Source organism: Neoarius graeffei, chromosome 12 (genome assembly GCF_027579695.1).
Source record: "Neoarius graeffei isolate fNeoGra1 chromosome 12, fNeoGra1.pri, whole genome shotgun sequence".
NCBI classification, from domain to species: Eukaryota; Metazoa; Chordata; class Actinopteri; order Siluriformes; family Ariidae; genus Neoarius; species Neoarius graeffei.
In genome coordinates this window covers 70586512-70613424 of record NC_083580.1, presented here as the reverse complement: position 1 = coordinate 70613424, position 26913 = coordinate 70586512, and the positions used below count along the sequence as shown (strand labels likewise).

Below are 26913 nucleotides of genomic sequence, written 5' to 3'. Positions count from 1 at the left end.
AAAACAACTGAAAGGTTTTGCACTCTAAAGGATTTCTTTTTGAGTCTGTTGTTACTTGCTCAGGCTTGGCACAGACAGGAGCAGCACTGGCAGCAGGGGTAGGAAGCAAGTGGCCTCGGGCCTGAACAGAAGAACAGCAATGCGCTGCTCTACGCTGCTGTGCATCCTGGCATCTGTGGTGGTCTACCTGGTCATGGGAGCGCTAGTGTTTCACTTCCTAGAGTCTCCATATGAGGAAGGAATCCACATCAAGCTTCTGGACACCCGACGGGAATTCCTAGAAAATTATACTTGCGTGAGCCCTGATATACTCCAAGCACTGATTGAGGTACAGGAAACAAAAAAGTAGTTATTCCTACTGGTATTAAATGAAGAATGTTAATGTAATTGATCTAAATGTGTCCTTTGTCCTTTTATGTCTTAATGGAATGCTCAAACAGCAAACCTCAAAATATATTTTATTCTGGTTTCAGAATTGTTGAGGAGGTATATTGTGAAATGCTTGGTTTTACTGGTGTATACAACTTTAAAATTAACCTGCATTGACTTCCACAACACACATCTCTATGAAAACATGATGCATATTTTAAATCCTAGCTTACTGCTGATGCAGTGAAATAATGAGACCATCAATGATAGCGTAGCTCAGTCTGGCCCTGTCTAGTCCAGAAGGAATGATCTAAAGTGGGCCACCTTGTGCAATAAATGGTGCAAGCTATATACACTATCTCATCATCTCATTATCTCTAGCCGCTTTATCCTGTTCTACAGGGTCGCAGGCAAGCTGGAGCCTATCCCAGCTGACTACGGGCGAAAGGTGGGGTACACCCTGGACAAGTTGCCAGGTCATCACAGGGCTGACACATAGACACAGACAACCATTCACACTCACATTCACACCTACGGTCAATTTAGAGTCACCAGTTAACCTAACCTGCATGTCTTTGGACTGTTGGGGAAACCGGAGCACCCGGAGGAAACCCACGCGGACACGGGGAGAACATGCAAACTCCGCACAGAAAGGCCCTCGCCAGCCACGGGGCTCGAACCCGGACCTTCTTGCTGTGAGGTGACAGCGCTAACCACTACACCACAGTACCGCCCTATATACACTATATACAAGCTATATATAGAAGCTATATACACCCTAGGAATACTGACCTATTTGTCAGAAAGAATCCAAAATAGCGAAGAATTGACCGAGAAGAAGTAATTTTTGTTGAACTGCTCATTAAGGCTTAAATAGTCCATAACTTCATTAATAATTGTAATTAAGAAAACCTGGGTAGAAGTTATATGCACCCTAGGTCCCCCTACCTTCATGCCAGAAAGAATCAAAATCGGTGAAGAACTGAGGGAGAAGAAGTGATTTGTGTGGAAACTGCTCATTAAGGATTGATTAATTACTCCATATCTTCATTATTAATTGCAATTATGCAAATTTGGGTAGAAGCTATATGCACCCCAGGCAGACCTACCTTCCTGCCAAAAAGAGTAAAAATCGATGAAGACTTGAGAGAGAAGAAGCGATTTTCGTGAAATGTGGATGACGCGGGACAGACAACACATGATGGCATAAACTCATCGCCTGTTGGCCGGATGAGCTAATAATTGTCAACAGTTGGGCTATAAATGTCATTTTGTGTTAAAATTTGCATACTGCAGATGGCTTGCCAAAATGGCAAGGCATTGCCTTGTCCCATTGTGTGTAGTGAAATGATGGCGGGTCTACAAGATGGCGGAATGTTGGCGCAATAAGAGTATATCTTCAGTGACCAGTTTGCTCATTTTGCTTCCAAACACCGAGGAGAATTTCATTAGAGAAAACACTCTGAGCGGCAACTGTCCAAATCAGGAACCAGCCAGAAAGCCAGTCAAACTTGCCAGTGCTTCAGAAATGTAGTAAAATGAGGCCTGACTCTTAGCAAAAAAAAAAAAAATGCATTTGATGCATTGGCATATTCCATTTCAGATAAATACAAATCTACGTCATGTGAAAACATTTTCACTTAATCATCAGACATTTGTGTTCATACAGTATGTGAGAGGAAGTAAAAATGTCACACTTGCATAATTTAATTTAAGGAAATTTTATTCCAAGCAACTATAGCACAGGCCAGGGTATACAAGTAACAGGAGCTACTGGGTTGAATTCTAGTTGTTCGGTTAATATGACAATACTGACTGATAGATATATTACATATTATTAACTGCCCAAACAACCTCATCATCTTAAGTTGCTTTTTATGCTTTTATACATGAGTATACATTATCGTTACTCAAACAGAAACTCGGTGAAAGTCTATGGAGGACCATTTTTGCGATATCTCTAGATAGCTCAAGTCTAAATCCAAGCATTTGATGCTGCCAAATTATCAAATACACCTACACTGTAGCTATAATTATGAGCCATTATAAAATACTGCGGGGGCGGCATGGTGGTGTAGTGGTTAGCGCTGTCGCCTCACAGCAAGAAGGTCCGGGTTCGAGCTCCGTGGCCGGCAAGGGCCTTTCTGTGCGGAGTTTGCATGTTCTGCCCGTGTCCGCGTGGGTTTCCTCCGGGTGCTCTGGTTTCCCCCACAGTCCAAAGACATGCAGGTTAGGTTAACTGGTGACTCTAAATTGGCCGTAGGTGTGAGTGTGAATGGTTGTCTGTGTCTATGTGTCAGCCCTGTGATGACCTGGCGACTTGTCCAGGGTGTACCCCGCCTTTCGCCCGTAGTCAGCTGGGATAGGCTCCAGCTTGCCTGCGACCCTGTAGAAGGATAAAGCGGCTAGAGATAATGAGATGAGATTAGATAAAATACTGCGCAAAAGTCTTAGGCACCCAACTTTTTTTTCCCATACAAACTTTGTTATAGATTTCTATTTTATGACTTCTACATTATCGAGTCAGTACAAAAACATTTTAGAGTCCAAATGTTCATTTTCCAGAACTAAATTAAATGTTACAGAAAAAAAAGTCTGTATCTACAGTGCCTTGCAAAAGTATTCATACCCCTTGAACTTTTTCACATTTTTCCACCTTACAACCACGAACTTAAAAGTTTTTTATTGAGATTTTATGTGATAGACCAACACAGAGTAGCACATAATTGTGAATTGAAACGAAAATGATAAATGGTCTTCAAAATTTTAAACAAATAAAAATCTGAAAAATGTGGTGTGCATTAGTATTCAGCCCCCCTGTACTCTGATACCTCTAAATACAATCCAGTGCAATCAATTGCCTTCAGAAGTCATCTAATTAGTTAATAGAGTCCTACTGTGTGTAATTTACCCTCAGCATAAATACACTTGTTCTGTGAAGGCCTCAGTGGTTTGTTAGAGAACACTGAAGAACAAACAGCATCATGAAGACCAAAGAACTCACCAGACAGGTCAGGGATAAAGTTCTGGAGAAGTTTAAAGCAGGGTTAGGTTATAGAAAAATATCCCAAGCTCTGAACATCTCAAGAAGCACTGTTCAATCCATCATTCAAAAATGGAAAAAGTATGGCACAACTGCAAACCTACCAAGACATGGCCGTCCACCTAAACTGACAGAGCGAGCAAGGAGAGCACTGGTCAGAGAAGCAGCCAAGAGGCCCATGATCACTCTGGAGGAGCTGCAGAAATCTACAGCTCAGGTGGGAGAATCTGTGCACAGGACAACTATAAGTCGTACATTCCACAAATCTGGCCTTTTTTGGAAGAGTGGCAAGAAGAAAGCCATTGTTGAAAGACAGGCATAAGAAGCCATGTAGGGGACACAGCAAACATGTGGAAGAAGGTGCTTTGGTCAGATGAGACCAAAGTTGAACTTTTTGGCCTAAATGCAAAGCGCTAAGTGTGGCGGAAAACTAACACTGCTCATCACCCTGCACACACCATCCCCACTGTGAAACATGGTGGTGGCAGCATCATGCTATGGGGATGCTTTTCTTCAGCAGGGACAGGGAAGCTGGTCAGAGTTGATGGGAAGATGGATGGAGCTAAATGCAGGGCAATCCTAGAAGAAAACCTGTTGGAGGCTGCAAAAGACTTGAGACTGGGAAGGAGATTCACCTTCCAGCAAGACAATGACCCTAAACATACAGCCAGAGCTACAATGGAATGGTTTAGATCAAAGAATATTCATGTGTTAGAATGGCCCAGTCAAAGTCCAGACCTAAATCCCATTGAGCATCTGTGGCAAGACTTGAAAATTGCTGTTCACAGACGCTCTCCATCCAATCTGGCTGAGCTTGAGCTATTTTGCAAAGAAGAATGGGCAAAAATTTCAGTGTCTAGATGTGCAAAGCTGGTAGAGACATACCACAAAAGACTTGCAGCTATAATTGCAACAAAAGGTGGCTCTACAAAGTATTGACACAGGGGGGCTGAATACTAATGCACATCACATTTTTTTCAGATTTTTATTTGTTTAAAATTTTGAAGACCATTTATCATTTTCATTTCACTTCACAATTATGTGCTACTCTGTGTTGGTCTATCACATAAAATCTCAATAAAAAACTTAAGTTCGTGGTTGTAAGGTGGAAAAATGTGAAAAAGTTCAAGGGGTATGAATACTTTTTCAAGGCACTGTAAGCAGCATATGACATAAGAGACCACTTTTCAGATTAAAAAAGAAAACATAATGAAGGCTACTGGGTTTTGGTGCAAAATGAAGACGCGAGTGTGACAACCAAAGTGTCCAGAAGAACTGTGGCTGGTTCTGGAAGATGCTCAGTAAAACCTACAGCTCAGTTCCTTATCAGACTGCACTCATCGTACCTGAGACTACTATTTTTTGAAGAGCAAAGGGTCGCCTCACAGCAAATATTGACTTTGTTTCATTTATTATGGCTTACTGCTTCCTGTTTATAGTATTTTTTTTAATGTTGAAACATGTCATTTCATTATTTTTAAGCCATTTTTTGGTCTACAGCACAAAGACTTTTGCACAGTACTGTATATGTAAATAAATCTAAAATATTGATCTACCCTCATTCATCCTTTTCATCAATGGAAAGTGGGAAGGGAGTTTTGCTTCTTCTTTTTTTTTACCTACAGAAGTGCACCATATCAAGTCTACCTAATACAGTAAAATGGCCACAGTGTACAGAGCAGAAGGAATCACCTGATGTTATGTTCAACTTAAATTGGCAGTCATCTCTCATTGTTACATCCATGACATTTGCCCTAAGCTAATTAGAAAGAAAAAAAAAAAACACAACTGATGGCTGGTGATATTTTCATTGCCACAATTTCAGCACACGGTTACACAATGATGCCTTATACACAGTAATCTGATCAAGTGGAAGGAATGCTGGCCTGGTGTGTACTTAGTTGCTGTCTAAACATACCAGCCATCTAAACTATTATTCTTTATGTCTCTGCAGAAGGTTACAGATGCCATTGGGGCTGGTGTTGACCCAAAGAACAATGACACATTCAGCAGCAGCTGGGACCTTGCCAGCGCTTTCTTCTTCTCTGGCACGATCATCACCACCATTGGTATGGCATTTCGACAATGCTGCATGAGTCCTGCTCCCTTTTAACTCCAAGGCATTGGCCTGCTTCAAGCATTGTATGGATTGTTCACCCTGCAAGTTCTCTATAAATATCAGGGCCTCAAATCACATAGCATTTTCCTGTGGGCTCCAGGTTATGGGAACATCTCCCCAAAGACAGAATGGGGACAGCTGTTCTGTATCTGCTATGCCCTGGTGGGGATCCCTATGTTTGGGTTCCTGCTAGCTGGAGTAGGGGACCATTTAGGAACAGGGCTGAGGAACGCTATTGCTAAGATAGAGATGCTCTTCCTGGTGAGAGACTGAGATGATGATGATGATGATGATGAACAAACATCACTGTTTAAATTCACCTTTACATTGGCATGTATTTCATTACACATTCTTAATGGCCACTCTAAAAACATTAACGTTTGAACCTTTCAATTTTGCCTCCTAATTTTCTGTAATTTCTTGTTTCTGTTCTAATGCTGACAGAAGTGGAAAGTGAGTTCCACTATTGTTCGCATCATCACCGCTGTGCTGTCCATCCTGCTGGGCTGCATACTCTTCGTCTTTGTGCCTACACTGGTCTTCCAGGAGGTGGAGAAGTGGTCCTTACTAGAATCCGCCTACTTTGTGGTCATCACCCTTACCACTGTCGGCTTTGGCGACTATGTAGCAGGTATATTTCAAAGCCTCATTTAATCCATTATAATGTTAGTTCCATGATATGAAATACTGCCATGATCGCTCAAAAAAAAACATAGTTAACAATTATTCCACGAAATCAAGTCGTACATGAGCTGATAGCCGACAAGGCACGTAGCACCGAGTTGGCTATAAGCCATGTATGATGAGATTGAGTGGAATAACTGTTTTATTCTATCCATATTCACTGGATTTTGAGAAACAGAGCATTTTTTTTTTTTTGCAAATTCGATAAATAAAAACTTTATGCAAAACGTTCGACAAAATCATTTCCGCTTAGAATGTACAACCCCAATTCCAAAAAAGTTGGGACAAAGTACAAATTGTAAATAAAAACGGAATGCAATGATGTGGAAGTTTCAAAATTCCATATTTTATTCAGAATAGAACATAGATGACATATCAAATGTTTAAACTGAGAAAATGTATCATTTAAAGAGAAAAATTAGGTGATTTTAAATTTCCTGACAACAACACATCTCAAAAAAGTTGGGACAAGGCCATGTTTACCACTGTGAGACATCCCCTTTTCTCTTTACAACAGTCTGTAAACGTCTGGGGACTGAGGAGACAAGTTGCTCAAGTTTAGGGATAGGAATGTTAACCCATTCTTGTCTAATGTAGGATTCTAGTTGCTCAACTGTCTTAGGTCTTTTTTGTCGTATCTTCCGTTTTATGATGTGCCAAATGTTTTCTATGGGTGAAAGATCTGGACTGCAGGCTGGTCAGTTCAGTACCCGGACCCTTCTTCTACGCAGCCATGATGCTGTAATTGATGCAGTATGTGGTTTGGCATTGTCATGTTGGAAAATGCAAGGTCTTCCCTGAAAGAGACATCGTCTGGATGGGAGCATATGTTGCTCTAGAACCTGGATATACCTTTCAGCATTGATGGTGTCTTTCCAGATGTGTAAGCTGCCCATGCCACACGCACTAATGCAACCCCATACCATCAGAGATGCAGGCTTCTGAACTGAGCGCTGATAACAACTTGAGTCGTCCTTCTCCTCTTTAGTCCGAATGACACGGCGTCCCTGATTTCCATAAAGAACTTCAAATTTTGATTCATCTGACCACAGAACAGTTTTCCACTTTGCCACAGTCCATTTTAAATGAGCCTTGGCCCAGAGAAGACGTCTGCGCTTCTGGATCGTGTTTAGATACGGCTTCTTCTTTGAACTATAGAGTTTTAGCTGGCAACGGCAGATGGCACGGTGAATTGTGTTCACAGATAACGTTCTCTGGAAATATTCCTGAGCCCGTTTTGTGATTTCCAATACAGAAGCATGCCTGTATGTGATGCAGTGCCGTCTAAGGGCCTGAAGATCACGGGCACCCAGTATGGTTTTCCAGCCTTGACCCTTACGCACAGAGATTCTTCCAGATTCTCTGAATCTTTTGATGATATTATGCACTGTAGATGATGATGATATGTTCAAACTCTTTGCAATTTTACACTGTCGAACTCCTTTCTGATATTGCTCCACTATTTGTCGGCGCAGAATTAGGGGGATTGGTGATCCTCTTCCCATCTTTACTTCTGAGAGCCGCTGCCACTCCAAGATGCTCTTTTTATACCCAGTCGTGTTAATGACCTATTGCCAATTAACCTAATGAGTTGCAATTTGGTCCTCCAGCTGTTCCTTTTTTGTACCTTTAACTTTTCCAGCCTCTTATTGCCCCTGTCCCAACTTTTTTGAGATGTGTTGCTGTCATGAAATTTCAAATGAGCCAATATTTGGCATGAAATTTCAAAATGTCTCACTTTCGACATTTGATATGTTGTCTATGTTCTATTGTGAATACAATATCACTTTTTGAGATTTGTAAATTATTGCATTCCGTTTTTATTTACAATTTGTACTTTGTCCCAACTTTTTTGGAATCGGGGTTGTAAACAAACCGGCAAAATAACAGTAGTAATTTGTGAAAAATGCTATAATAATTTTATTTTACCCTCAGCTGGTTCAGCAACACCTTCCGCCGTTTTGCTTTTCTCTACTCACGGTATATGAGCTGATATCCTAGTAGAAGAGCAGCCAATCAGAACGCATGATTGCTCGTATCCAGTGAATGTGGATAGAATAATAAGAGTTAACTTTCTGGTGTATAGTATGTAGTCTGATGTCTACAAAACAATAGATTTTCCACTGTACTCTATGTATTTGAGCATGTTTTGTACATTTCTATTAACTGGAATGTTAAAAATACTCGTTCTAGCTTGTAACAAAAAAGCAAATATAGCTGAGACGTATGTCGCAGAATATAAAATAGTCATTCTCTCAATTTTTTTTTTACTTTAAAAGCATAGACTGTATTATCTTGAAAAAATCATGCACAATGGTTCAGCTAAAATTATTATATAGTTATTATAAAAGTGAGGGGTTAAAATAGGCATCATTTCTTTTTAAAGTAGTACTCGTGTAACACTGGCAGCGAACAGGGCAGGGTTACTAGGGGTTGGTTTCAAAATACTCTGTGGCTACCAAGATCTTGCTACTGTTTCAAAGCAAATAATTGGAATTATATCTTTTATATTTCTACAAACAAATACAAACTGTAAGCGCAGACAGTGTGTCTATGATGTGCAAAGTTCTATTGTGAGATACAGAGGGGTACTGCAAAGAAAGGCAGAGGGAAAGAGGGATTGTGGAGTGGATAATATCTGTACATCAGAAAAGTGTGTGCATGAAGGTGTCCTTGTTTCACATGCAAATGCTGAGAAAAAGAAGAAAAGAATATCTCTCTTCTCCAGCGCCCGAACATTTTGGGCTAGTTTCAGATCTTTTGTGTGGTTTTTGAATTGTAGCTTGGCTGTAAATTTTTGTTGAAACCTCGCAACCCTGATTAATCATATTAGCTCTTCTGTGTGCAGCTCACAAACTGCAATGGGAAACAACTGCTGTACTGAACACAATTCAACAAAGGAACATCTAAAACCGCTCAGAATGAGCTGCTAGACAGCATGCTGTATTTTTTTTAAAGCTATACTGCCTTTCAGATGTTTCAAGTGTAGGTCATAAAAAGAATTTTCCCTGACGCCCAATTATTTTTGTTTGGTGGACTGAAAGCTACTGAATTTGAATCACAGACTTACAATTTTATTAGTTGTTTTTTTTTTTTAATAGAACAATTAATGAATTTAGGGCCATGTGGCCCTAAATTCTCTGTTATTTTTTCCTGCTTCACCATGACCCAATTCAAGATACTATGTCATGCATGACGTGGTGGGCTTTCCCCATTCGTGCAAGGCATTGTGGGATACAAATTTGAAACAGGAGAGAAAAATGGAAGACGCGAACGTGCGAATGAAATGTGAAAGACCGACTACAGTAACGGAAAGCGAGAAGAAAATACATTACGTTGCGAAGGGAAGGAAACGCAGGAAATATCAAACTAATAAATATCAGCGGTCAGCAAGCAGCTCGGTGTGATCAGCTGTTCGTTTAGTGACAACGACGGAACTGTCAGTGCACTCTCAAAGGTAAACCTGTGCACGCACACACACGGACTTCCTCTGTCTGCTTGACTGTGTGAAGCGAGCGATTTCATGCATATTATTTGCTTTAATCCCCTCAAATTAAATAACTTCCCAGCCACAGAACGGCCTGATATTTTGTTAGATATTACAGAAATAAACATGTATCACAATGACAAAATTTCAGAGGGAACTAAATTTCACCGATTTTATGAAATTGAAAGGCCGTCTAGCTTTAACAGCTTTACTGGCCTTCAAACACCAAACCTACAAATTTTCAAGACATGCAAATGAAATAAAACCAACGGAAAAAAGCAAAACAGGAAGGTCCAAAAGCATAGGCACGAACGGGACCTAGAGTCCCATGTAAGGCACCTCCCTACTAAAACATTAGAAATCTTGAAGGATTTAGGCAAAAGAAATAAAATTTATTGTTGCCAGTGGCAACCACAATTATGACAGAGGCTCCATGAGCAAGGCCTGTCAGTATCAAAAACGTTAATTAACTGATCCTTGTACACATTAGTCACAAAAACCTTGAAAGACTTTAAACTAAGGAAGTTAATAGGTGTAGCTAATTTGCATATAAGGTTCCAGAGTTTAGCACGGCGGTTTTACAAAATGGTGTTTCTAAGTACTTAATTTCGCTAAACTGGGATTGTCATGGCAGCAGGGTGGTGTAGTGGTTAGCACTGTCGCCTCACAGCAAGAAGGTCCTGGATTCGAGCCCAGTAGCCGGCGAGGGCCTTTCTGTGTGTAGTTTGCATGTTCTCCCCGTCTCTGCGTGGGTTTCCTCTGGGTGCTCTGGTTTCCCCCAAAGACATACAGGTTTGGTTAATTGGTGGCTCTAAATTGACCGTAGGTGTGAATGGTTGTTTGTCTCTATGTCAGCCCTGCGATAACCTGGCGACTTGTCCAGGGTGTACCCCGCCTCTTGCACGTAGTCACCTGGGATAGGCTCCAGCTTGCCTGCGACCCTGTAGAACAGGATAAGCAGCTACAGATAATGGATGGATGGGATCGTCGTGCGTGACCATGACTTACATATTTTAAGAAAATAGTATTAGTGTCATCATGTCCATATAAAACCTTATAAAGAAAAACTAAGTCCTTGACATCGCAGTCATAGGTAAGCGGTAACAAATCGAATTGAATAAGTCTTTCTTTGTATGATTTCTTTGTATGGCTGTTTGTTGTTGATTCTCAACTGCTTATTATGGGGTTATCTTAAAAATTCACTTGATAATACCCTATAGAATATGTTAATTATGATAGCATCTCAAATTAACTTTTTGTTAATGGCTATGTCAATTTTAATGTTGTCCTACCTCATCAAAATTTATAGTCAGGAACCACTGCTGGTTATTTATCAGCTCAGGTCTGGCTTTATTCCCTTCTGGACGACTGTAAGAATATCCATAGCTACAGTGGTGCTTGAAAGTTTGTGAGCCCTTTAGAATTTTCTATATTTCTGTATAAATATGACCTAAAACATCATCAGATTTTCACACAAGCCCTAAAAGTAGATAAAGAGAACCCAGTTAAACAAATGAGACAAAAATATTATACTTGGTCATTTATTTATTTATTTTTTGAGGAAAATGATCCAATATTACATATCTGTGAGTGGCAAAAGTATGCGAACCTTTGCTTTCAGTATCTGGTGTGACCCCCTTGTGCAGCAATAACTGCAACTAAACATTTCCGGTAACTGTTGATCAGTCCTGCACACCGGCTTGGAGGAATTTTAGCCCATTCCTCCGTACAGAACAGCTTCAACTCTGTGTGCTTAAGGTCGTTGTCTTGCTACATGACCCACCTTCTCTTGAGATTCAGCTCATGGACAGATGTCCTGACATTTTCCTTTAGAATTCGCTGGTATAATTCAGAATTCATTGTTCCATCAATGATGGCAAACCCTCCTGGCCCAGATGCAGCAAAACAGGCCCAAACCATGAGGCTACCATCACCATGTTTCACAGATGGGATAAGGTTCTTATGCTGGAATGCAGTGTTTTCCTTTCTCCAAACATAACGCTTCTCATTTAAACCAAAAAGTTCTAGCTTGGTCTCATCCGTCCACAAAACATTTTTCCAATAGCCTTCTGGCTTGTCCACGTGATCTTTAGCAAACTGCAGATGAGCAGCAATGTTCTTTTTGGAGAGCAGTGGCTTTCTCCTTGCAACCCTGCCATGCACACCATTGTTGTTCAGTATTCTCGTGATGGTGGACTCATGAACATTAACATTAGCCAATGTGAGAGAGGCCTTCAGTTGCTTAGAAGTTACCCTGGGGTCCTTTGTGACCTCGCCGACTATTACACGCCTTCCTCTTGGAGTGATCTTTGTTAGTCGACCACTCCTGGAGAGGGTAACAATGGTCTTGAATTTCCTCCATTTGTACACAATCTGTCTGACTGTGGATTGGTGGAGTCCAAACTCTTTAGAGATGGTTTTGTGACCTTTTCCAGCCTGATGAGCATCAACAACGCTTTTTCTGAGGTCCTCAGAAATCTCCTTTGTTCGTGCTATGATACACTTCCACAAACATGCGTTGTGAAGATCATACTTTGATAGATCCCTGTTCTTTAAATAAAACAGGGTGCCCACTCACACCTGATTGTCATCCAACTGATTGAAAACACCTGACTCTAATTTCACCTTCAAATGAACTGCTAATCCTAGAGGTTCACATACTTTTGCCACTCACAGATATGTAATATTGGATCATTTTTCTCAATAAATAAATAAATGACCAAGTATAATATTTGTGTCTCATTTGTTTAACTAGGTTCTGTTTATCTACTTTTAGGACTTGTGTGAAAATCTGATGATGTTTTAGGTCATATTTATGCAGAAATATAGAAAATTCTAAAGGGTTCACAAACTTTCAAGCACCACTGTAACTCTTCTAGTCAGCTATTAGCATATTTACCTTAGTGTAAGTCATTTAATTACTTTACACCTCTTGCTTAGGTGATGGCGGTGTTAAGGGCACAGAGCACTGGTATAAACCTCTGGTGTGGTTCTGGATTCTACTTGGATTGGCTTACTTTGCCTCCATCCTCACCATGATTGGGAACTGGCTACGAGTCCTGTCCAGAAAAACCCGTGCTGAGGTAAGTTACAGACAAAACTAGTGTTGTGTACTGACGCCTTTTAGTTTTGCAGTTACATGCCTACACTGACATCTCATTACTTCTTTATAGAGCTTATGTTATTCCTCATCCTAATAAGGATGGTAGCTGATGATATATTGAAACAATTGGGATTCTTGCCACAGTTAAAAGCCCTGTAGGGATGTGCCACATACAGTGACTTGAATAAGTGTTTACCCACTTGAACGTTTCTGTTGTATAAGTATTCACCCTCTGTTGCTGTGAATGGGGTTGCTTCACTGACTAATGCCCTTTTTACCCAATCACTGAGCTTTGGTAGTCGGCCCCCTCAGGGTAGACTTGTGATTGTTCCATATTCTTCCTATATTTTTTATTAATGTATTTAATGGTGTTGCATGGGACTTGTAAAATTTGAGATAATTAATCCCTGATTGATTTTTTTTGTCCTAGACTTGTTTTGATGGCTCCTTAGTCTTCATGATGCTCTGTATTTGTATGGAGAACATTTGACACTTAATTGCACACAGATGGACACCATTTAACTTATTATACAACTTTTAATGTCAAGAATTAATTTAGGGCTTTTATGTCAACAGGGGTAAATACTTATCCATTTATAACTTTTACTTTTTGTATGTGTAACTACATTAGCAAATTATTTAAATTTTCCTACCCTGTGTCTGAAATCACTTCCTACTCCCTATATAGTGGACTATATAGTGAATTCGCCATTTTGTAGTGCTGTCTGATAGTGAGCATTATTACACCCTATATAGTGCACCTAAAGTATCCCACAATGCATCATGAAAAGTAGTGTACAAACGATAGTCACTAACCAAGCAATATCATCATTACCATCATGCATTGTGGTCACGCTGAAATAAATCAAATCAAAAGCCTCAAATTTGATTTAATAAAAGGCAGCGGCAAAGAAGAAAGTAGATATTCAGCCTTGATTTAAAAGAACTGAAAGATGCAGCAGACACAGAGTACTTTGTATTTATTAATGTGGGAAATACGCTCAGTATAATATGGATTTATCACATGTATTTATTATTTTGAAAACCCACCAGCCGACTGATCTGGCATGTTTTAATTGTGCGACAGTAATGATGTAAATAACAGCAGGACGGATAAGTGTCCGAAAGTGTTTTTTCATTTTATCAATGAGCTCACTATATAGTCCTCTATATAGTAATTTCCAGTATAGTGAGTAGGGAGTAGTGAATGAGTGAGTGATTTCAGACACAGGGCTAGTTTCTAAATTATGGGCAATTTTGTGCAAATTTATGATATATAATCCCAGTTAAGTCTATTTCAGTTCCAGGTTGTATCACTACAAAATGTGGAAAAGGTAAATATGGGGTTAATTCTTATACAAGGCACTGCCAGAACATTAAATATCATTAAATGGAAACAAATTAAAATTCGTTTCACTCACTGGCACCCTACAGCTTCCCTCTTATGGTACATATGGTAGATTATTGATCTTATACCAGTATGTACCTCAGATGGAGGTAATTACTCACTTTGGACTGCTTCCAGACCAGTTTGACTCCAAACCAGGCCTTATCTTGCTTGATGCTATATTTAACAATTATTCTACGAAATCGACTCGTACATGAGCTGATAGCACTGAGTTGGCTATAAGCCATGTACGACGAGATTGAGTGGAATAATTGTTTTATTATATCCACATTCACTGGATTTTGAAAAACAGAGCATTTTTATTTTTTGCAAATTCGATAAATTAAAACTATACAAAACGTCCAACAAAATAATTTCTGCTTAATAAACCAGCAAAATTACAGTAGCAATTTGTGGAAAATGCTAATTCTTGAAAAATTAAAAAAATTATACATTCTTTCCACCTAAGACTACGTTCAGACTGCACCCTGAAACGACCCATATCCAATTTTTTTGCCCATATGCGACCTGTATCCGATTTGTTATTGACAATCTGAACGACACAGATCCGATTTTTTTCACATGCGACCCAGGCCGCTTGGATATGTGGTCCTAATTCTGATGCATATCCGTTATTTTCACATGCGACTGCAGTCTGACCGGACAGGTCGCATTCATGCGACCTACACGTCATCAACAAGAGACAAACGTCACTATTCTGCGTTGGCTAATCCCGCCTCTTTGGTGGAAAACAACAACATTTGTACAGTTTTCAGAATTTAAATAGACTTTTATAGAATTGATCAAGCTAATGGTGGATTTGGTAGGGACCTGGATGTTGATCTGTTAGCCTGATTAAATAAAACAGTTTCTATAACTGATTTATAACTTAAACCATCCTGTATTACAAGATTATAAGATTGTTCTGGAAATTTCCAGTAATTTGACACCTTCGGTCTCATTAGTCTGCTGCCCACATTAATCAGATTATTGTGTGAGTTCCGCCGCCGCCACAAAAACCACATCGCCAGGTCTCGCATCATCTCCATGCTTTACTTGCAAAGTAAAGCTTGAAGAGTGCGCTTTTTTTTTTTTTTACGTATTACGTAGATGTGCTTATTACGTGTCAATTTGCGCATGCGTGACACTTTTGGGTCGTTTTCCGTTCATATTGGAGATCGCATACAAGTCTCATATAATTGGTAATGTGAACGGCCTAACAAAAAAATCGGATTTCACAACAAATCGGATATGGGTCGTTTCAGGTTGCAGTCTGAACGTAGTGTAATACTTTCATTCCATATTTTGTTGCTTTTTTGTATTTTGGGGGTTTTGTTTTTGAGTCGAGTTTTTATTTCGTCCTCGGATGGTTCAGCAAAACGCTCCACCATTTTGTTTTTCTCTACTCATGGTATATGAGCTGATAACCTAGTAGTAGAGTAGCTAATCAGAGTACGCGATTGAGCATAGCCAGTGAATGTGGATATAAAAATATCTACTATCCTTACAGAATAAAAACAATGCATCTGTAAATCTGTTCCCCTTTCCCAGATGGAAGGACTCCGAGCACATGCTACTGACTGGACCCAGAATATCCAGAACATGTCTGTGGACTTCCGCATTGCTGGCAAGCTGGACGACCCGTTTAAGCGCCGACGGCGAAGACGTCGCCATGGCACCCGTAGTCACGGAACCAGCCAAAGTGGTCCAGGCAATACTGGTCCAGGAGAAAGCAGGAGACAAGAGGACAGATATTATGATGACCAATCTGAATCTGGATCCTCCTCATACTCATATACATCCAACGAATCATACTCGGAATCTGAGCCGAGCTCAGAGGCAACCCAGCTGGAGAAGGTGCCAGACATGATCAGGAGGAAAGAAATAACAGATCCTACATTCTCACAACCATTAGATTACTTTGGAGAAAATCTAGCCTATATTGATGAGTCCTCAGATGCTGTTAGTGGCAAACTTCACCTGGACCCGCTCCTGGACAGACCGGAATCCCAAATGGCTGCACTGCATAAGGCTAAGAGGAGACGTCCCAGGAGAACAACAGGAAAGAAAACACTCAAGACTAGCCCCTCCAAGCAGCAGCACACAATGCCCAATGGAGTAATTCTAATAACGCCACCTAATAACACCCCGCCCGCTTCACCACAGCCTTAACTAGCAGGCATCCCTCAGAAGTGCATTTTAGGGTTGGTTGGAAAGACTTCACTAGTTTGCACTTCCCCTGTTGTCAATCTCTTCATGCCTGATTTAGCAAAATGGGAACTCAGCCATATGCACAGACACCAAAGAAAAGCTCTTAACGCTATCTGGTGGCTGTTCTTGGAGCTGCAGCTGGATTTCATAAGTTCGAGCACATTCAGCTCTTGTCCTAGTGGCCTTCAGCCTGCTTTTGTGTTCTTTACAATAAAAAAAAACAAAACCCAACCTGACTATACTACAGATCCAAACATTCTCTGATATTACATTCTGATGCCTTGTATTGACCCAGATGTTTGGCCCTGGTGCCTTTTCCATATCACGCTTTTTGGTTCCCCTTTTGCTCATTTTCAAAATGGACGTAGGAGAAGATAACTACACTTATCAGCAGTTATTTTGTGGAACTAAAATTAAACTGAACGTTGTGTATGCATCTGACAGGAGTCTGATAATATGGAAGTTATTGAGGTTATTGATTTATTGCCATTGTTGCTTAACCCCACAAACTCAGGGTTTCTTCTTCTTCTTCTTCTTCTTCTTTTATCTAATCACTGCAGTTAATATGCTAATTATACATTTTTCCCACAGAAATTGTCTGTATTCACGAATTAAAGGCTCCTAAAATGTGATCTAAAAAAATCTCAATAATCAGTAAGAACAGATTACATTCATCATTTTACATTATCACGTCTGATTGTGCACTTTAAGGAGCCAACATCATTCATGAAGGAGGATGTGAACCTCTAGGGAAATGGATAACTAGAGTTCATGTGGAGTCACTGATTGTTGGTGTGTGATTGACCAGGCTTGCCAATAAAAAAAAAAATTAAAGGTGCAGTTCAATAGGATGTCACGGGACCCAAAAGAAAACATGGTCAAAGCTTCCAAAGGGATTTCTTGTGTTTCCATCAGCCCACAGAAGACATCAGTGGGGAAATAAATGCTAAGCTTCACTCAACCCCTCTTCTGTAGATCAATAACTGTTGGATTCTTTGGATGTATACAACTTTTTGCTTGTACGAAACTGCAAATATTATACCAACAGCAAACCCTCATCACAGCATGGCAAGCTGAACTTCGGAGGCACTGTACCATGGCTGACCCTGAGCACTGACTGCAGCTCGGAAATACAAAGACAACAAGTCAACTGTATAAATGTATATATGTATAATGAGAGTAAAATCTGTCTTTCTTTTTGAACGGCCAATATTTCAATCCTACTGAGAAGCTGTGCAATCTATCGAAAGCTGTTCAAGCAAGGATGCCCACACGTATGCAAGAACTTAAACAGTTACAGTGGTGCTTAAAAGTTTGTGAACCCTTTAGAATTTTCTATATTTCTGCATAAATATGACCTAAAACAACATCAGATTTTCACACAAGTCCTAAAAGTAGATAAAGAGAACCCAGTTAAACAAATGAGACAAAAATATTATACTTGGTCATTTATTTATTGAGGAAAATGATCCAATATTACATATCTGTGAGTGGCAAAAGTATGTGAACCTTTGCTTTCAGTATCTGGTGTGACCCCCTTGTGCAGCAATAACTGCAACTAAATGTTTCCGGTAACTGTTGATCAGTCCTGCACACCAGCTTGGAGGAATTTTAGCCCATTCCTCCGTACAGAACAGCTTCAACTCTGGGATGTTGGTGGGTTTCCTCACATGAACTGCTCGCTTCAGGTCCTTCCACAACATTTCGATTGGATTAAGGTCAGGACTTTTACTTGGCCATTCCAAAATGTTAACTTTATTCTTCTTTAACCATTCTTTGGTAGAATGATTTGTGTGCTTAGGGTCATTGTCTTGCTGCATGACCCACCTTGTCTTGAGATTCAGTTCATGGACAGATGTCCTGACATTTTCCTTTAGAATTTGTTGGTATAATTCAGAATACATTGTTCCATCAATGATGGCAAGACGTCCTGACCCAGATGCAGCAAAACAGGCCCAAACTATGATACTCCCACCACCATGTTTCACAGATGGAATAAGGTTCTTATGCTGGAATGCAGTGTTTTCCTTTCTCCAAACATAATGCTTCTCATTTAAACCAAAAAGTTCTATTTTGGTCTCATCCGTCCACAAAACATTTTTCCAATAGCCTTCTGGCTTGTCTGCGTGATCTTTGTCAAACTGCAGATGAGCAGCAATGTTCTTTTTGGAGAGCAGTGGCTTTTCCTTGCAACCCTGCCATGCACACCATTGTTGTTCAGTGTTCTCCGGATGGTGGACTCATGAACATTAACATTAGTCAATGTGAGAGAGGCCTTCAGTTGCTTAGAAGTTACCCTGGGGTCCTTTGTGACCTCGCTGACTATTACACACCTTGCTCTTGGAGTGATCTTTGTTGGTCAACCACTCCTGGGGAGGGTAACAATGGTCTTGAATTCCCTCCATTTGTACACAATCTGTCTGACTGTGCATTGGTGGAGTCCAAACTCTTTAGAGATGGTTTTGTAACCTTTTCCAGCCTGATGAGCATCAACAACGCTTTTTCTGAGGTCCTCAGAAATCTCCTTTGTTTGTGCCATGATACACTTCCACAAACATGTGTTGTGAAGAGCAGACTTTGATAGATCCCTGTTCTTTAAATAAAACAGGGTGCCCACTCACACCTGATTGTCATCCCATTGATTGAAAACACCTGACTCTAATTTCACCTTCAAATTAACTGCTAATCCGAGAGTTTCACATACTTTTGCAACTCACAGCTATGTAATTTTAGATCATTTTCCTCTGTAAATAAATGGCCAAGTATAATATTTTTTGTCTCATTTGTTTAACTGGGTTCTCTTTATCTATTTTTAGGACTTGTGTGAAAATCTGATGATGTTTTAGGTCATATTTATGCAGAAATATAGAAAATTCTAAAGGGTTCACAAACTTTCAAGCACCACTGTATGTGTGAAGCAGCGTGATTCATTTTTACCAAAGCATTTTACTGCAGATGTCTTCATTCTGTTTCTTGATTCATTTCCACAAATCGTAGGTTTACATGAATCATGAATCCACTCATTTTAATGTTATTTCTATAGTAACGACTTACACAAGGGCTTCTATAGTGGATGCTTAGTATAAACAGATTAAAAACGGGTGTATTTGCTGATATGTTTTGTTTTTCTGAGGACATGTTTATCTAGCATCTTTTGAAGGAGTCTCCAGTGTCAGTGAATTATAACATTTCAGTGGTAAAGCTCTACCTTTAAGTTATATATCAAGACTTCAGGATAGAGGGCTTTGCGGTTTCCCTGTGACAGGACAAGTTGAGGGGGTGGGTTTTTTTAATTATTACCTTTAAAAAAGGAAAAGAGTGGCTGGTGAGGGAATGACTGTTTATAGTGACTATATAACTTAAGTTATACAGACGTTCCACAGCATTATACAACTATAAACAGATAAATGTACAATGGGTCATTCTTATAAAAAAAAAGATATTGTTAGTGCTGGCAAATTCCTGTAGTATAAGAGGAATAAAACACGTACTGTACTGTTATAGAAAAACAGCCCACTTTAGAGTGGTAACGCATTACAACAGCATGCTCTATTTAACAGTTATTCCATGAAATCAAGTTGTACATGAGCAGATAGCCGACAAGGCGTGTAGCTAATTTTTGTGAATTCGATAAACAAAAACTTTATACAAAACATCCAACAAAATCATTTCCGCTTAGAATGTAAATATCCGTCCATCCATTATCCGTAACCGCTTATCCTGTGCAGGGTCACGGGCAAGCTGGAGCCTATCCCAGCTGACTATGGGCGAGAGGCGGGGTACACCCTGGACAAGTCGCCAGATCATCGCAGGGCTGACACATAGACACAGACAACCATTCACACCAACGGTCAATTTAGAGCAACCAATTAACCTAACCTGCATGTCTTTGGACTGCGGGGGAAACCGGAGCACCCGGAGGAAACCCACGCGGACACGGGGAGAACATGCAAACTCCACACAGAAAGGCCCTCGCCGGCCACGGGGCTCGAACCCGGACCTTCTTGCTGTGAGGCGACAGTGCTAACCACTACACCACCATGCTGCCAGAATGTAAACAAACCGGCAAAATGACTAGCAATTTGAGAAAAATGCTATAATAATAATTATTGAATTAAAAAAAGATGCATTCTTACCATCTAGCTGATAGCCTAGTAGTAGAGTAGCCAATCAGAGCATGCGATTGCTCATATCCAGTGAATGTGGATAGAATAATGTGTTTTATTCCTTACTTATACTTACAACAAGAATCATTCGATCACATTAGGAGCCATATATGCAGAAATCCATATAAGCCTTCATGAACATTTACCTCATCCAAAGCATCCAAATCCTTATTTATTCACTAAACTAAACATTTATATGATGAACTGAAAATTTAACAAATCTGGGAAAAATTAGTCCATCAGTATTTCATATTAGAACATAAGCCTGTACTGTCGTACCTCTGTCTTTTCTTTTTAGCTGTTTAACATAAATATAGTCAAATCATTTAATTGAATTATCAATTTCATGAATTTAATTTAATTCAGTGAATTTTTTCCAAAAAAAAGTATGATTTTTTTTTCATAGTAGTAATCAATTTTAAAACCATATATGCTTCCAGTATAGATTTATGACACAGATCAAGCTTGTTGATCCTCGGAATTTTGACTTTTGTCTGTGTCCAGTCAACGATGAGGAGTCAGGAATTGTAATGCCAGTGTCCTTCTCTGGTTAGTAAAGGTAGCTTAAACGGAGGATTTTGCAGTAGACTGCTGGTTTGAAGGAGAATGCACTTTATCATCTTCACGAAGCATGGTTTTCTATGAGAAAAACAAGTTTACAATTTAACTGTTCATAATGCATGACAGAAATGTAGGCTTGGATATTGGGGTTGTTGGTGTCGTCCTTTCGGAAGTTGCTGTTTCTAATAAATAAATAAGAATCATTTCTCATCAGAATCCAAATACCTGGTAAGTGATAATATTTCCTGCAATAAAATGGTTTGCTCTGAACACATATTTTTCTTTGTAGTGGGCATCTTTTGTACTGTGGTTCCAGCTAATGCAGACATAGTGGTAGCTGTAGCTGGGTGTGTGTGTTGGAAGCCTAGAGCATTCAGAAGCTTAGGTTGAATGGCTTTGTGATAAACACATCCTGACACATCCAGAGATACCTACTGTTTGCCCTTGCTTCTGCTCAAGTCAGACCAGCACTATGAGTTGAACTAAGCGATTAGTGGCACAAAGCAAGCAAATCCTCAATGATTGTATCATCTACACTACCTAATAGCATGTTACTTTACATTACATTACAGGCATTTAGCAGACACTCTTACCCAGAGTGACGTAGAACATACCCAGAGCAGCTTGGGGAGCAGTTGGGGGTTAGGTGCCTTGCTCAAGAGCACTTCAACCATTCCTGCCTGTCCAGGGAATCAAACCAGTGACCTTTTGGTCCCAAAGCTGCTTCTCTAACCATTAGGCTATGGCTTCCTCATGTTGTGCTTTGTTTGGTCTCCAGAGCCGTAGGCTATTCTACAAGCTTTTAGATGTGTTCATGCAAATATGTTGTACCATGTAGAAGTGATTATGCTATTCTGAATTTGTACTTTTTGTGAACACTTCTTTCTGCATCAGCACAAATATGCTTGATATTGTTGAAATCCAAGGACTATAAAGGCTAAGGAAGCAACACAAACTCACTGTCACGTTCTATTGAGGTATTTCACCTGACGTCACAGGGTCACGTGACGCCCCGGTGTCCGCCATTTTGAACGTCAAGCTAGCTAATGTCAACAACAGTAGCTGGTATGTTACTGTAGCAATGTTTATGTTCAGTCATTTGGATGACTGTTAAAACCTTTCAGTCTCAAGTTTTTCCTTTACTGGATTTACTAGTTTACTGAGCTAGCGCGCCGGCCGCTGGCAGGCTAGCGCGTGCTAGCTCCCAGCTTGCCCGAGCACGCTAGCTCAGTAAACTAGTAAATCCAGTAAAGGAAAAACTTGAGACTGAAAGGTTTTAACAGTCATCCAAATGACTGAACGTAAACATTGCTACAGTAACATACCAGCTATGATGTTGTTGACATTAGCTAGTGCTAACAGCTAGTTGCTAATGCACTGCTACAACTACACCGACCCTAATAATACAGTTCTTGGTCATTGCCTGGTAACAGCAAATTTATAACGGGCCATGTCTCAACAGACTAAGAAGTTATTTCAATGACATTTAATAACATTTTGTTTATCCTGAGGACCAAAAGTAAATGAAAATGTGAACAAACCTTAGCTGTAATAAGATGGCGACCACCAGCTCCAGGGACGACCCGCTGATGTAGGCATGTTACCCAGCCTGACACAAAATATTTGTAGGTATCCAAACTCTTATACGCTTTCAGATCAATACCTGTGTATGGCGATGGGTTTTTAACGACATAGGTATACAGATCATGTGGGCCGAAGTCAGGTAAAGATGAGGGCTTCGTGTACTTCCGTACGTCAGTGAACAATCCTGGTGGAAGCAGGTAAACGTCGTTCTCTAAGCCTGCTAACCTCAATTTTTGCAAATACCTCTCCCTCTGCTCGTCCTGTAAATGCCCTACGTTGCTGGATAGTGAAGGTGTTTTCTGCATCTCGCTCCTTTTTCTTTTATGTTTTTCGTTTGTCGCCTTCCTCGCATTCAAACTGATTCGAGCCGTGCCGTCCAAAATGGCAGCATCACATGACTTGGTCACGTGGGTGAAATACCTCAATAATCTGTTCAGTGACAATCCTGTAGCTAAATGATAACAATATCATGATAAAAAATAACGCTTAATATTGCAGGTACACTGCAAAAAAACTGAATTTGAGGAGAAAATTCCTTAAGATTCGTGAAATTATCTTGCTGCATGGACAGATAATTTTACTTGGCAAGACATCTTGGAATAAGTTGGTTACAAAGAACTAGTTTTAATCATCTCAGAGTTGGTGTCTTGTATGCTTCTACACTGCAAAAATGATATCTTAAGTTAGAATATCTTGAATATAGTAGAAACGATCTAGCATTTCCTATTAGAAGAAAACAAGACACCAACTCTGAGATTATTTGTAATAATCTCAGTAATAAGTTGTAATAAGTTGTAACCAACTTATTTTCTCCTCAAATTCAGTTTTCAGGTTTTGTTTTGTTTTTTTGCAGTGTATTAATGCTGTAAATAGATATAATAGTTCCTCATAGTATCAAGTAGCTGACTGAATGCTAAAAAAAACTATTTTGGTAATTGTGTCATTGGTTTCATTTCTCATTCTCGTTTTCCTTCTTGCATTACATTTTTATGGACTTGAGATAAAAAATAACAAAACCTTCATTATCTCATCTCATTATCTCTAGCCGCTTTATCCTTCTACAGGGTCGCAGGCAAGCTGGAGCCTATCCCAGCTGACTACGGGCGAAAGGCGGGGTACACCCTGGACAAGTCGCCAGGTCATCACAGGGCTGACACATAGACACAGACAACCATTCACACTCACATTCACACCTACGGTCAATTTAGAGTCACCAGTTAACCTAACCTGCATGTCTTTGGACTGCGGGGGAAACCGGAGCACCCGGAGGAAACCCACGCGGACACGGGGAGAACATGCAAACTCCACACAGAAAGGCCCTCGCCGGCCCCGGGGCTCGAACCCAGGACCTTCTTGCTGTGAGGCGACAGCACTAACCACTACACCACCGTGCCGCCCACCTTCATTATTTAAGGCTTTTTTATGTGACATAGACTTAAACATTATGATAGACACTGTAAAAGTAATGTGAGTTGGAGCAGAAATACATCTCTGTGATATGGTGTAATATATGATCAGGCTGAAAGCATCCGACCCAATGTGAAGTAACTGTAGCTACAAATGGACAAATCAATCAAAGTCCTTCCCACGCCATGTGGCGGCACCAATCTCTGTTTCCATAGCTAGGGTTACAGTGGAGGGCTAGTCCTCTGGTAACCGCGAAAGTTTGACTCTCCACTCAAATCTGTATTGCAGCGTGCTTTGTCAGACATCAGTTTTTATGATGGTCTTTGGTATAACCCAACCGTGAGTAGAACTCACGAGCTCCTGATCGAGAGGCGGACACGCTAACCACTAGGCCAACTCGCGGTACAAATGGACAAAGTTGGCCAGCAATTATGTTCAGGAGAACTTTTCACACACCATCAGACTTCCAGTGGTGGCTTTACACAAAAACAGGATAATTCCATGGATTTAAGCCATTTTAAGCCAAAGAAGAAGAAAAGTTTGAATTACGGAAGATCACAAGTTTGAATTCCTGAAGTAATCGGACATTTACAGGGCATAATTATCTGTGCTCTGTGGGTAGGAGGGATGGTATTACTCTCTCGCTCTCTATCATGTCAAACACAGTGACACTAGCCAATCGTGGGTGCCTGTAGCCCATGCATGCAGAAGAGGGCAGATAGTGGTTTCCTCAGACTGTGTTACAGTACAATACAGTACAGTCATTTAGCAGACGATCTTATCCGGCGCGGCGTACAACATACCCAGAGCAGCCTGGGGAGCAGTTGGGGGTTAGGTGCCTTGCTCAAGGGCACTTCAACCATTCCTGCTGGTCCAGGGAATCAAACTAGCAACCTTTTGATCCCGAAGCTGTTTCTCTAAGCTGTCCAAAACCTGTTTCCTTTTGGTCCCAAAGCTGTGTTCTGCTGCTCTGTGATGCAGGATGAGCAGTAGATTGAAATGTTGGCTTGCTTCATGTGTCTTGGACAATGAATGTGCTAGTGTTCACCATCCCTGACTGGTAGCTGTTGTATAATAATGGAGAGATGGCTGGTGAGTGGGAATTAGCAGTTGAACAATCTGGGCAGAAATATAATGCTAAAAAAAAAGTGTTGCCAAGCAAAACAAACCTTGCCCGGCAGCACTTATTTTATACCTTGATAATGGTAATATTTCTCAATCATCAGCTGTCAGGTTATAGTCCTATGAAAACTCATGACCTTGAGTTTGACATTTCAAAGTCATTCAAGGTCAAATGTCATGGCAGCAACTGAAAGCCCATATGGAACTTCTTATATGTTGATAATGGTAAACATCTGGCTATCATGAACCATTTTAAAGTTATAGACCTTTGAAAACCCATGACGTTTGGCTTGACCTTTTAAGGTCATGCAAGGCCAAAGATCATGGTGCCAAATGAAAGCCCATATGGCACTTCCTATAAGTTGATAACAGTAAATATCTGTCTATCATTAACTGTTTCAAGTTACAGCCTTCTGAAAATCCATGACCTTGAGTTTGACCTTTCAGGGTCACTCAAGGTCAAAGATCATGGTGCCAAATGAAAGGCCATATAGGAGTTTCTATATGCTCATAATAGTAAACATCTGTCTATCGGCAACCGTTTTTGAGTTATAATGGAAAATGTTATTTTGACCGAAAGGTTGACCTTTCCGGTGACCTTGACCTTCACCTTGACCCGATTACCCCAAAAATTTATTTAGGTAATCTATGGACCATTGCGCACCTGCCCTGAAAATTTGAAGTCAATTGGTGCAACCGTCTAGACGCTAGATTGTTAACAGACAGACACACAAACAAACAAACTGCACTGATTACAATACCTCGCCCCGCTTACTTCATCGCGGGCGAGGTAATAATAATAACAAACATTTTTGTGAAGGGGGCGGCACGGTGGTGTAGTGGTTAGCGCTGTCGCCTCACAGCAAGAAGGTCTGGGTTCGAGCCCCGTGACCGGCGAGGGCCTTTCTGTGCAGAGTTTGCATGTTCTCCCCGTGTCCGCGTGGGTTTCCTCCGGGTGCTCCGGTTTCCCCCACAGTCCAAAGACATGCAGGTTAGGTTAACTGGTGACTCTAAATTGACCGTAGGTGTGAATGTGAGTGTGAATGGTTGTGTGTGTCTATGTGTCAGCCCTGCGATGACCTGGCGACTTGTCCAGGGTGTACCCTGCCTTTCGCCCGTAGTCAGCTGGGATAGGCTCCAGCTTGCCTGCGACCCTGTAGAACAGCATAAAGCGGCTAGAGATAATGAGATGAGATGAGATGAGATGAGATGAGATGAGATGAGATGGTGCAACCGTCTAGATGCTAGATTGTTAACAGACAGACACACAAACAAACAAACCACACTGATTACAATACCTTGCCCCGCTTACTTCGTCACGGGCGAGGTAATAATAATAACAAACATTTTTGTGAAGGGGGCGGCACGGTGGTGTAGTAGTTAGCGCTGTCGCCTCACAGCAAGAAGGTCCGGGTTCGAGCCCCGTGGCCAGCGAGGGCCTTTCTGTGCGGAGTTTGCATGTTCTCCCCGTGTCCGCGTGGGTTTCCTCCGGGTGCTCCGGTTTCCCCCACAGCCCAAAGACATGCAGGTTAGGTTAACTGGTGACTCTAAATTGACCGTAGGTGTGAATGTGAGTGTGAATGGTTGTCTGTGTCTATGTGTCAGCCCTGCGATGACCTGGCGACTTGTCCAGGGTGTACCCCGCCTTTCACCCGTAGTCAGCTGGGATA

At 40.7% G+C, this 26913-nt stretch overlaps 1 protein-coding gene across 1 annotated transcript; it reads left to right on the top strand.

Moving 5' to 3' along the window:
• Window positions 1–139: 139 nt before the first annotated feature.
• On the top strand, window positions 140–16364 carry LOC132894808 (potassium channel subfamily K member 4). The gene is made up of 6 exons (XM_060934922.1): window positions 140–328; window positions 5367–5481; window positions 5632–5792; window positions 5976–6162; window positions 12643–12785; window positions 15744–16364. The coding sequence occupies exons 1-6, from the start codon at window positions 140–142 to the stop codon at window positions 16362–16364; spliced, it is 1416 nt and encodes a 471-aa protein (XP_060790905.1).
• Window positions 16365–26913: the final 10549 nt, after the last annotated feature.

Bases quoted from the DNA above. Each gene is read 5' to 3' on its own strand.
- LOC132894808 (XM_060934922.1), top strand. From the start codon at position 140: ATGCGCTGCTCTACGCTGCTGTGCATCCTGGCATCTGTGGTGGTCTAC. The intron at 329-5,366 runs GTACAGGAAACA...ATGTCTCTGCAG, and splicing joins TACTCCAAGCACTGATTGAG to AAGGTTACAGATGCCATTGG. The intron at 6,163-12,642 runs GTATATTTCAAA...CCTCTTGCTTAG, and splicing joins CTTTGGCGACTATGTAGCAG to GTGATGGCGGTGTTAAGGGC.